The 12,841-nt window shown below is 40.4% G+C and overlaps 1 protein-coding gene across 1 annotated transcript in view; it reads left to right on the top strand.

Moving 5' to 3' along the window:
* The window catches only part of LOC114433266 (protein kinase C-binding protein NELL1-like), a 201,504-nt gene that overhangs the window by 177,329 nt on the left and 11,334 nt on the right, over window positions 1–12,841 (top strand). The window contains exon 16 of the mRNA XM_028401745.1: window positions 5,392–5,532. Within this exon, the coding sequence (XP_028257546.1) occupies window positions 5,392–5,532 (141 nt within the window). The remainder of the gene's footprint in view (window positions 1–5,391; window positions 5,533–12,841) is intronic.

Genomic DNA, 12,841 nt, shown 5'->3' with positions numbered 1-12,841 from the left:
GGAATCAGCCGGCCAGTTGTGCTTTGTGAAAGGTTTGACTTTGAGACAGAAATGAACACCACAGGCTAATTGCAAACCAAGCACTGACCTTTAAGGGAACACAGTGAACACCAGCATCCACAGTGGAGGACAGTATAGCTGCATTGCACCATCCAGCATCCATGAAAGGCAAAGTCAGTGGGGCTGCTAACTGCTCAACATCCACAAACTGAAAGTCTGACCAGCTACAACAACGGTCACATGACCATTGTTGATTTGCTTTATTGTCCCTAAATAGACATTGTTCCACCTTAAAATGTAAAGAAGCGTGTGCAGTGTTAGTGTTAAAGTAAAGTGCTACACCTCAACAATATAAGTGGAAGCAACAACAACAAAAAAACATTTTAGAATATGTAGATTTTAGAAGTTATTGGTAGATATGCTGGATTGCAGTGATTATGCAGGCAGGCCGCACTGTCGGCTGTTATTTGTGCACTTTATATGTTCAAACTGAACTTTGCTGCTGTTCTTATCTTCAAATCTTCCAGGAAAATGAGCGCAATCATCTTTGCTTGTTTATGCAGAACATAAAGGAAGTGCTTTGTATGTGTGTGTCAACGCATTTCATTTTGAATAACATATAATCACCTCACTATTATCCTTGCACTAAACCTTGAACATTATCTGCGACTGTGAGGACGAGCTTTGCAGTGTGTGTGTGTGTGTTGTATCAGGTGATGTGTTTTAAATCACAGCTGCTGCAGTGACGGTGTTCTTTCTCAGCTTTAAGACGTTCAGCTTTTTTTATTATTATTATTGTTTGCACAGACTTGCAATCAGAAGATGTTAAATAAATATTTAATAAGGAAGTAATTTGATTATCTCCCCAGTGCATTTTTTGTCTGTTTATTGCACATTTATTGTTCCTTTATGCCTGTCTTTTTTTTTTAAACTCTCTTTGTATATAAAGCCAGACACTATAAAGTCAACAGCTGCAACATCAGTTCCATGATTATTTGATTAAATCAGTGTTACGTTTTATGATCCTGTTTTCAGAGCAAATTGATTCCATACAATATGTTCTAAACGTCTGTTAAACCTTTATCTAAAAAGAAAAGATGTAAGAGATCTTGTTTGTGTATTTTACTGTTTAGTTGACGATATCAAAATATCACTGTTATCTTTACAAGCAACAGATCAATGATATCAAATGTCAAAATGTGTATTATGGAGGGTTATGGAGTGCCAAAATCAGATGAATAAATAATAAGAAAAAGCAAACTAATACACAATTGAATGGACATAGAGGTAGATACGGTGAGAAAATAAATAAAGATTTTACTTAATTTACTTTTAATTGAATTTAATTGAATTTTCGGCAGGCTCAGGCCTCCATACAAAGAGTCTTTGTATCAAACCCCAGTTTATTTCCCCTCCTACTTCTGTACAGCAGGAAATACACTTGTTGCAGTCAATAGAGACACAGGTCATTTGTAATTGAATTTCCTTGATGTATATTGAATGTTATTAAATCTGCTTCAGTCTTACATACCACCAATATAAATGCATTCAATAAAATGAATTAAATCCTGTGTTCAAGGATTAAATCATTACACCCCTTTGCATGCTCTGGCCCAAGCACACTCAGCCACCGACATAGCCTCTCATGCACCTGCACAGTGGTGCTCTTTTGTCGAAGGGTTAGCTCCTCTCAGGCACCAGTCACCTCCAATCTTTGTATGTTCCAGTGGGATGTCAGAGAGGGAATCTTTTGGTGGAACTCTGACCGGATCTTTGACCTGGGAGGCTGACAGAGGGCAGCCCTGCTGGCAGCTGTCACGTCTTATTACCTCCAGAACGCCAGGCCGACAGCACAGCCGCAACACACACTGCTAAACAGCTCAGCCCCCGGCTCCAGTATATTTGTACACAGATACATACATACGTGTGTGTGTGTCCTGATGATTAGACCAAGGTATTAAACATAGCTTTAAATTTGCAAATATATGACTTTGAAAATCAGTCCTCTAATATTCACATTATGCAGAATAAAATTACTTTTGACTGACATTACTCTGGAGCTGGTTGTGTGTCTGGACATGTGCAGATAAGCGTTGGATTTCTGAGAAAAAAAAACTTACATTAGAGATAAACCCTCTCAGTGAAAAGTCAGACATTTTGTGAAATGTACCTGTTTGTTCTGTTTGTTTGGATCAATATTATCAGCCACAGGCATACTGGGCAGATCAGATAACTGTCTCTTTCCATAAAAGTCAAGAATAAAGTGCAAACAAGAACTGAGACGGACTGGTGTCAGTTTAGAAATGTCCACTGATGAGGAAGAGATGCACTTTTCACTATAAATAACACCATTTTGGTCTGGAAGTGATGAAGGTATTCTGATTTGACTCCTGAGTCATGCAGATTTTACCATCTCCTTCCTCATATTTCTAATATTTGTCCTTATTTGTGTTCCGGTTTAACTGGTGATTATGTTGTCTAGTTGAAAGACCAACACAGTGAAGGGAGGTATGTGCAGGTGAAGCTGCAGGTGGGGAGCTGGTCGGACGGTGGTGCAGAGAATGTGATGCTGGGTTGATAATCACATTGCTGGGAATTTTTCTATATGTCGGCATTTTTTTATTAGCACATGTTATTCTCTTTACATGGTGTCAACAGGAGGGTTGTTTTTTTATTCAGTTCAGTTGGAGGTTGTGTTGTGGCAGGGGTTAACTTTAGGACTTAAATAAATAAATAAATAAATAAAAGATGTAAACTCTTAAATATCCTCATAGATGCATATTTTAAACATATTTTAATGCTATCCATATACGTCAGGGGTCAGCAGTCTGTATGTTGTGCTGGGCAGACCTCAGCACAACTAAGGAATAGTTTTCAAAATGTACATTGTCATTTTTAAAATGTGTTAGGTTTGTAGTATTTCACCATAATCTTGCCTATAGGGCACCAAAATGTTTCGAGCCGGCTCTGATTGCACCGCCTGCTTGTGTTGTCCTGCAGACTGCAGTCTGGGATGAAGTGATGTTACCACAGTATAGAGTAGTGTAGTCAGTCTGTGCTCACCAGGAGGAATTTCAGGTAGGCACCACTCAACTGCTTCATATACTAGCAGCTGATGTGCAAATCTGCCGAAATTTGCACCTCTATTAAAGTGTCTGAGAATGAAAGTTATCTTAAACTGATGGAAGAAAATGTTAGTGCATAAATGTATCTGAAAATGTGTGAAATGTTCACAGGAAGACATGCCAAAGTCTCTCCTAATATCAATAAAAATGTTTCCTTAGTGGCAGGCTCCCAATCATTTATTGTGATTGATAAATAGAGAAGTAATAGCGCGTCCTCCGCACGTAAATTACTCCGCGTTAGCTGCGTGCGCGTTCACGCGACGGAGGGTGCATTTCTGCGCAGGCACAGCACCGGAACACCTGGAGGTTTCCGTTTGCATGAAAAATAAAACTTAAACTCAAACGAGGACAAAACCACCAAGTAACGTCCTTCAGAGTCTGTCCAAAAGAGCTGCTGCAGCTGTCCACGAGGAGCAAGTCTGCACTCTGTAGTTATATGAAAAGTAAGTCGTAGAAAATGATACGATAATGCTAATTTCTTTTATGCTAGCTAGCCGCTGTAGAGCTAATACCTGAGAGGCAGCCTTTGCTAACAATTATGGGAGGCAGCAATGCTGTCACAGGCCAAAAAAGGGATCCTTTAAATCACATTTCTGTCTTAACTATCTTTATTTGTGAATTTGACCGAGGCACAGTGCATAACAGATGATTAAAAACGTGAAACAGTCCCCTGTGTGTGTAATTTATCCTGGATGTGCTTAAATTTGTCTTTGGAAAGTGAACATTGTCAGAGGGACAGTTCACCCACAAACCAAGTGTTCCTCCTCTTCCTGTGGTTTGCAGGGCTGTTTATTCATCCAGCTGCTCCAAATCTTTGTGAGCAATTTTGTTGGGGTGGCTGTAGTTTGATGGAAACTAGTTCCCCATTACATTGTTCAGAAGAAGGTCTGTACATTTTCCTGAGCAACTGGGTCATGATTCCTGAAAAGGGAAATTGCTATTGAGTTTTTTAAATGGTGTTTTTGCGGCAGTTTGAGCATCACAAACACAGTTTTACTTCTATTGTGTAAATTGGAGTGAAGGCAGAACACTCTACAGCTGGTTCTCCCAAAAAGCAGCGGCTCACACCAACACATACAGATAGTTAAAGAGCACTGCAGGGCACAGGAAAAATATACTGAAACAACATCCCTGCAGGCTTAAATACAGAAGAAGATTAAACACTGTACCAATAATACAGCTAATTCTTGCCTATATGTCTTTATTGACCACAGGGTGGCACATAGCAAGTCTTTTTCTGATGAGGACAGTCTGCTTTATCGATATCTCCTGGGGTGAAGACCTATAACTACTAACTAAATTGTCACTTTTATATAGAGAACATTGTTTGCACTGCAGAGCCTTCCTGTCATTAAGGATAGCAGACAGAACACAGCAGGTTTCAGGGAAGGATGGATTCTGATTGGCTTTCATTCTAGCCGATCTAATAAATTATACATGATGAGCCCTGATGCGATACTTTGGATCTGTGTGAGAACTCTTCAGGCTTTTACAGATGTGATTATGCTCACAAAGTGGCTTCAAAATAGATATAATTTTGAGGATTTAGCAGAAAATGACAGATGCAAAACTCGACTGCCTCCACACAGGAACACAGTGCCACTGGCAGCTGATGTGCTCATATGCAGAGATTTGGTGATGTTCTCTTTCAGCAACGATAGACAGTTACTAAGCAGTCCCTCGCTACCTTTTACTGTATGCCATGTTTTTTCATTAAGGGTGACTGTAGGTGTGACTGAAGGTCAAACTTAAACCAAGATGTGTGCACAGGTTTTACAGGCAGGAGTGTGGGAGCTGCTGATGAGGAGCAGAGCTCACCTCATACATAATGGATGAGAGAGATTTACTCTCTCCCGAGAAGGCGCAAAGACCTGAGACCTCCGGGCTGGGCATGTGTATGCACATTGCACACCAAAGACAAAGCTAGCTGAAAAAGAAACGGTAGAATGAGCAAGACGAATAAAAAGAAAAATGCACAATAGAAACAACTATGCTGCCAAATTTTGTGTGATTCCTTGCTGTGACAGACAGGCTGCACAGTTGTTGGCTGTTTAATGTGAGCAACCGCTGACCCAGCTCTGCTGCTACAATGGAGGCCGTTTGTTCTGATTGGATCAACTTTCAGTGTTGTTTTGCAACTAGCTGAGATCAAAGAGCAGGCAAAACATCAAATGACACAAATGAGCTGAAGTTTCAGGTTCGTGTTTGTTGCCGGGAAAATGATTTGGACTGATGCTGATGTTATTCTGTGTGTGTGTGTCCTCAGATATCGACGAGTGCGCAGAGGGCCTGATTGAGTGCCACAACCACTCCCGCTGTGTCAACCTGCCCGGCTGGTATCACTGTGAATGCAGAAGTGGTTTCCATGACAATGGCTCCTACCTGCTCGATGGGAGCTCCTGCATTGGTGAGCATACATCGGATTGAAAACATCCTTATCTCTGCTGGAAATACCAGCTCCTCAGCCTCTGTGTGCCCACCTCCTAGCAGCTGTTCCCCTACTCTCTCTTTCTATCCCCCCCCCCCCCCCGTATCAAATTATTCAGAAACTCTCAATACAGTCACAGCTTGGCCTGCTCTCCTTCCACTCTCTTGTATCTCTGGTCTCCTAAATCATTGCTTGATTATCTCATTTATCCTCTTAACAGGTAGACACAAGCAGGCAAAGGCGGTGATGTAATGTACAGGGTTGTTTGCTCTAATATGACCGGTTCAGGCTCACAGGGAGGCTAATCAGAGGTCTTCTCACCTTCAGAGCTCGATATCTTAACCACACGGTGTGAATCTAACACATAGCGCTAATGAGATATTCATGAGGAACACATGTCAGCCTTGTGCCGCTATAGATGTTTGCATCTTTGAGCCGATTAGTAGCGGACAGGGAGAAACACCAGGCTTAGGTGTTTCCTGTGTGAAAACATAGTGTTGATTGTGCATACAAAAGCAGATTACAGTCAAATCTAATTGTTGGAAAGGAGGAAAAATCGTTTATTGCTACATTACATCAGTAAGTCAAATCAATGTTTAAAGTAAAGTGATGTGTTGGAAGTATCTTTGCAGCTTATAGGTCTTTACAGAGCCTGATGTTGTTGTTTTTGAGTGGGATGCTAGGCTATAACCAGTGTTAATTTTGTTGACGAATCATTTTCGTCATAGTTTTCGTTAACGACCTTTGTTTGCTGATAAAAATGAGACGATAACTAAATAAAAACTAACGCACGGTGCCAAAAACGAAGACGAAATGTATTGACGCTTTCGCCAACGAATAAAAACGAGACGAAATTATTGATGGAGACGAGATCCAATCAGAGCAAATTTTGTTTGTGGAAAGGGAAGGACGAATCAGGAGACGGCGGCAGAGAGCCAATCAGAAGTGATCTCTCTGCGTAAGGACGTTGCCCCGCGATGCTGGAAGAAGGCGTCCTCATGCATGGTCACACAAAACAGGAGAACAGACACACGGACACGTTTGATGTCAAGACAAACAAGACGGTTCAAACCGTGCGGAGCGACTATCAGCGGTAAAAACACAACAAACCTGAAGCGACATTTGCAGACGAGTCGTCTTAACTTCCGTTCAAAGATACACGTGACAAAATCTATAAATGAAGACACCGCTGCTGATGGTTTTACAGCATGCGACCTGTTTCTAAGTTGTCACTGAAGTATTTTGCTGTAGTTATGGAGTATTCATGAAGAAGGTCATGACTGAACAGTGTATTCAGGGAGAGCAGCTCACTGTTCACTGGTTCTTTTGTGAAAAGGTAATAGCAATTAAATAAAGAGTTTGTTTGTTTCAAATAACACAAGTTAAAGCTGTGCCTGTTTTTATTGCACTTCAAACCTTAAATATTTCATGAAAAAATATATATCATGATATATATATATATATATATATATATATTTTAATTATTTGATATTTAGTCGACTAAAACTAGACTAAAAGTTAAAAAATGTTGATGACTAAAACGTGACTAAAATCCAATGACATTTTAGTCACAAGACTAAAATAAAAACTAAATCCGAAATTGCTGCCAAAATTAACACTGGCTATAACATAGCATCTGTATGTTCAAGCTGTGAGTTTGAACATTGGTCAGTGGATCCCTTTTAGACACTATGTAGCCAAAACGTACCACTGAAGTGGAAAAGTCTCACTTTTCAACTTTCTGTTTGAGTTGGTTTGCCAAACGTTTGAATAGAATGATGTGTGGAAGAAACACATTATATGATTATTGGAATATATGGTGATACGCATCACTGTGAGGCTGTACAGTAGCTTTGAACCAAGTGCTAACTAGCTAACATACACCATCAGAATCAAAATGCCTTTTGCATGTGGTGCATGCAACAAAATTATATATAACGTACATTAAATGGACATTAGAGTTGAAGACGTGGGGATACGGAGTTTAATACAATGATGGCTGTTGGATAAAACATGTTCCTGAGTCTGGCTGTGCATGACGTAAGTGACATATACCATTTTCCAGAGTGTAGCAGACTGAATGAACGATGAATCTGTGATGTCTTTCACAATGTTACAGCCGCTGCTGCAGCACCTGGACTGGTAAATGTCCTCCAGGGGTGGCAGGTGGAGACCAATAATTCCCTGAGCAGTTTTTATCAGCCGCAGGAGACTTGCTTTGTCAGCCACTGAACAGTTTCCAAATCAGGCAGTTATGCAGTTTGTCAAAATGCTCTCTACTATGCAGCAGTAGAAAGACTCCAGCAGTTTTGCAGGTAGACCGACCTTCCTCAGTGGTGTGAGGAAGTAAAGTCTCAGCAGCAGCAGAGTTCACAGACTGCACCTCCTCCTATAGGCGACTTTGTTCCCATTTGAGCTGAGCCCCACCACTGTTGTCATCCACAAATTTTATCATGATATTTGCGGGTGGAGAGGCATGCATTCATGGGTATGCAGAGCATAGAGGAGAGGACTGAGCACACAGCCTTGTGGTGCTCCTGTGCTGAGGGTCAGGGCTCAGTTCACTGCTGGGTGTGATGGTAGGCAATTGAAAGCTGAGCTGTAATCTACAAAAAGCATCCTGACCTAGGACCCCTTCTCCTCTAGATGTTTTAGTGCAGCATAGAGGGCTATGTTAATGGAATCCTTAGTATATCTATACGATATGCTGATGTTTAGTAGTAATGCTGAGGTGGATCTTGTCTTGTCAGCAACAGAATTTGAGCGTGTCCCTCGCCCTGAACATCATGACTTTTCTCTAAGTGGCTCGACATATCAGAACACTGCTTTTTTGCCTTGTGCACCATTGTGAAGTTATAATGGCTGCGTCAAATTGGATCGCTCCACTGTGTGAAACACTTTTACCTTCACTTAACCTTTAAATCAAAATGCAACATCAGCAGTCTGCTGTGATTTATTTTTTTTTTTTTTGTGGAGCAGAGGTGTGATTTCAGCAGAAAGTTGCTTGTATCTTGAAGAAAGTGATAAAAAAAAAAAAGATGTTCAGAATATTTCTGACCTTGTGTCACATAACCTCATAGTCTGATCCAGCACATTGTTAAAGGAAGTCACCAGCTCACGCTTGTACAAATTCTTCCTCTTCCTTATCCAATTAGTGAATAGAATCTGTTAATTCAGTCACCTGTAGGCCATCATTACCTCTGCTGCAAATAAAAATTAACACACCATGCATGACTTGGTGGAAATGAACTTCATTGTTCAGGGTCAAAGAGTTCTCTAAGAGTTAGGTGTCTATATAACCTCAAACACAAACCATGCAAAGGGCATAATAGAGATGTCATTTATGCTTTCATTCATATGAGGGAAGGTTATGGTCATTTTCGTCCCATTTGCTCCACAAATATGGTGCATCTTTTCTCTTTTTCTCTTGTTTTTCTTATCAAAAACAAATCCAACACACAACTCTCATCCGCAGCAGATGAATCTGGGATTTTCAGAGCACGAGTTTACAATTAAGACTAATCGACAGTGATCTTTTGTTTGTGCTGTGTGATCAGAGGCTTTCATCAAGCATCTTAAAACATAATTAACACAGTGCAATTAGTACAGCTTTTCTGGACTCCACGGCATACATACAAACATGTGCCATACTGTAATGCGTGTGTCCTTAATGAGATGAGTGCGTGTTGCTGTGGCAGTGTATCTGCTACCTTTTTCTCCCTTCACTTCACAGTATTAGGCTGGAAGCCAGCAGGGGAAATAAGTACGACTGACAATTTAACAGGATTTTTCTCCTCCACAATATCCTTCCAACAGCCTCTTATGAGTCACACAAACATAAAGTAGCACTTTTTTTTTTTATAATAAGAAAGTCAGAAAGCGGAGAGCAGAGAGCAGCAGCTTCAGTCAGTTAAACACATCATCGGCTGCACGTTAGCCAAGAGTGGATGTCACTTTTAAGACGGCATAAGTCTGTGCAAACGCATATCGGCATTGTGTAGTTAATTGCACCTGGCAGAGAGGTTAGGTCACACAAATTAACAGGCAAAACGCAATTTCTGTAAAGAAATAATACTTGATTCAAAATGTGGTGCTGTAATAACTCTGCTTAAAAATCAAGTTCATTTTCTGCCACAAGAGCAAACAGGGACATTAGTCATTGTCTGTGGATGTGTGCCCTGTGAAAAGGGCTTCTAGTTAAAGCATGTTGAAGCGTTTCTCTTCAAATGGCTTGTTATACTGGTGATAATTTGTGCTTGGCACATGGAGCAGCACTCAGGGCATCCTGCTGCATGAAACATCAATCTATAGAAGTCTTTTATCTGCGGAGTGACTAAGTGCACTCTGCCATCTGGCTATTTATAAAGTGTCACACAGACTGAGAGAAACTTTTTGCATGTGTGGTCAATGGACACAGTCACGACAACAATCATCAGCTGCAGAACAGATCTAAAAGGCTAAGGAACAGTTTGTCCCTAGCTGTCTCCCTACTGGACTCTTCAACTGACGGACCCTCACAGTCTGTCGAATCCACCTACTCCTCAAACTGCAATGCTGCATATATACACTACCGTTCAAAAGTTTGGGGTCATCAGGCCAGTTCTATAGCTTCTCTGATCAGCATAACAGTTCTGCTGTGCTAACATAATTTCACAATTAGCCTTTTTAACACGATTAGCTAACACAATGTACCATTAGAACACAGGAGTGATGGTTGCTGGAAAAGTGCCTCTGTATACGTTTGTATATGTTCTATTAAAAATCTGTCTTTTCTAACTAGCATAGTCATTTACCACGTTAACAATGTCTGGACTGTATGTCTGATTACTTTAATGTTATCTTCATTGGAAAAAACAAAACATTTTTTTTTAAAAATAAAGACATTTTCATGTGACCCCAAACTTTTGAACGATAGTGTATATATGTCCTTCTACTCTCCCACACTACCTCCTGGTCCTTTGCATAGTTGTTTATAGCCTGAACTACATTTTAATCTGCACTGTGCACAAAATATTTTATTCTAACTTCATGGGCAACAGTGTATGTACAATTCATAGAGAATTGATGGACACTAAATGGATTCAATTACAGCTTTTTTAGTTGTAGCTGCTACCTTGGCCAGGGCTTTCTTGTAAAATAGATTCTGAATCTCAATGGGACTTCGTAGTAAAGTAAGGGTATAATAATTACAAGATATGCACAGTGGATTATTTTTGATACGTTACGTAGGTGTATCTATCTCAAACCTTTATTGATCCTTCTTGTCCAAACATATCACAGTGAAAATTAAAATAGGAATAAAAAAAAAAAGGAACGTGTCTGAAAACAAAATTATTTATGGACAACCGTGTGTATATACTGTATATGTATTTAAAGTCCATTTTGGGCGCACAGTAAAAGTTCTGCGGTTTAATCAGCAAAGTGTTTTTCACAGGAGGATGTAGAAGGACGTAGAAGACTTTGTTGCGTTGCTTTGTCATGTGCTGAGCAGTGCTGGATCATAGTGAAGCTGTGACTTTCACCAAATTCTGTATTTTGTGTGTTACATTGTTGTGTTAAAATAATGTGTATCAGTATGATAGATTGTAACTTAAACATGTTGTATTGTTAGACATCATTGTGTTGTTTTGTTGCAGCACAACATGTCGATTTGTCCATGCAGTATAGTTTATTATCTTAAATCATATTTTGCATCGTGTCCACTGCACAGCTGCAAGCGGCGCTGCTTTTTGCTTTATGGCTTTGACTGAAAGCTGCATGGACTGCATCTCAAAACACATTTATTATGCGTAATGCTTTAGGGGGAGGCAGGTGGCTTTAATAAACAGATTGTGAATAAAGATGAGGATAATACACCATAAACTCCCACCGTCTCCCTGCAAGACAGGGTGAGCACATCATTTTCTCTCTCAGTCTCCTGTGTGCATGACCTTTCCATATGGGCTGCCTGGAGACATACCAAAGAAATATCATTTAAATACTTAAATACTAAGCTTTTCAACGCTTTCTAATTACCAACATCTGTCAGAGGGATTTAGTTGTATTGTGTTTATGGCCGTGTGAATATTTGTTGTCATGTACATGGGATTAGCGCTTCCATGTGTAGGTGTGGGTGCAAGTTGTACATGTGGTTGGCTGTGCTCAGCTGGTTTCCCCAAAGGGCTTTTTTGTGTTTGGTTGTTACACTGTCTTTCACCGCCTGCATGTAAGAGTATGCTTCATCTGTGAGCAGCAGCTTGTGGCTGAATGTGGTGAATGTAGCATGAAGAACATTAATCCTTCACCAGCAGAGGTACAGTATGTCTGACTGGCTGATGGGGATTTCATTTAGCGTATGCAAATAGTCTGTCGCAGGCACAATAAATTCTCGGCTGAGCTGTTTTCCTTCCTCTCGGTGCATCTCCGAGGTTTGATACTGCAACCAATTAGAGTGGATATTCAGCTGTGTCACAGTATATTGTTGTTGTTGCCGGTGTGGCGCAGAAAAAAAAGACTACCTGTTGGAAACCACAACACCATTCTGCACTGGAGAATACAAAATGTATGTTGCATGGTGTTCGTAGTCTGGGTAACTGGAGGCAGGTGTGTTAAAAAGTTGCATTTCTTGTTACTTTAGTATTCTGTACTTAGTAGTAGTATTAGTAGACTGCTGTTTCTTTCTGTGAAATCAGACTTAGTTACTGTTATTTGCAAGTGATTAGATTTATGTGTCCAAACCAGCCTGTCCCCACCAGACAAAAATGGTCACAATTGAACCAAAACAGTGTTTATGTAGTAATACACCCCCCCCCCCCCTCTGGTTGTGTGCATGTAAAATCTGACTAAAAATCAGATTCTATATTTGACTATACTGCCTTAATTGTAGATTCCTTGCAGTTTTCCTGTCCATGGACAGTTCCAGCACAGCGCCCTGTTTGGAGCAGCTTGGTTTCCACTCAGCGTCTCCGTCACTCTGAATTTGATGTTGTCGTTGCAAATCTGATATGAGTGGTCCAAACTGAGATGTATGTGTTGACATCCAGTTGAAATCACATTTCAAATCACCTCCAATCTAAAGGCCATTCAACCACCTGCCTTTCTATTCTCAGCAGTCTTCAACTATCCACCACACTCTCTGCTCCCGTATGTCCTGCTGTTATACATGTGACAGTAAATGCTTCCCTCCTTTGTTGAACTATGGGCTTATGGGAAATGTTTTTTGCGCTTTATCCATACAGGAAAACTATTGACTTTTGCTATCACAGTGACATTTTGAAATCTCAGACATGATGAAATTAGTGTCTTTCCA

The sequence above is a fragment of the Parambassis ranga genome, chromosome 3, assembly GCF_900634625.1.
Source record: "Parambassis ranga chromosome 3, fParRan2.1, whole genome shotgun sequence".
NCBI classification, from domain to species: domain Eukaryota; kingdom Metazoa; phylum Chordata; class Actinopteri; family Ambassidae; genus Parambassis; species Parambassis ranga.
Note: the sequence above shows the minus strand (reverse complement) of the source record. Positions and strands in the feature narration are given on the sequence as shown.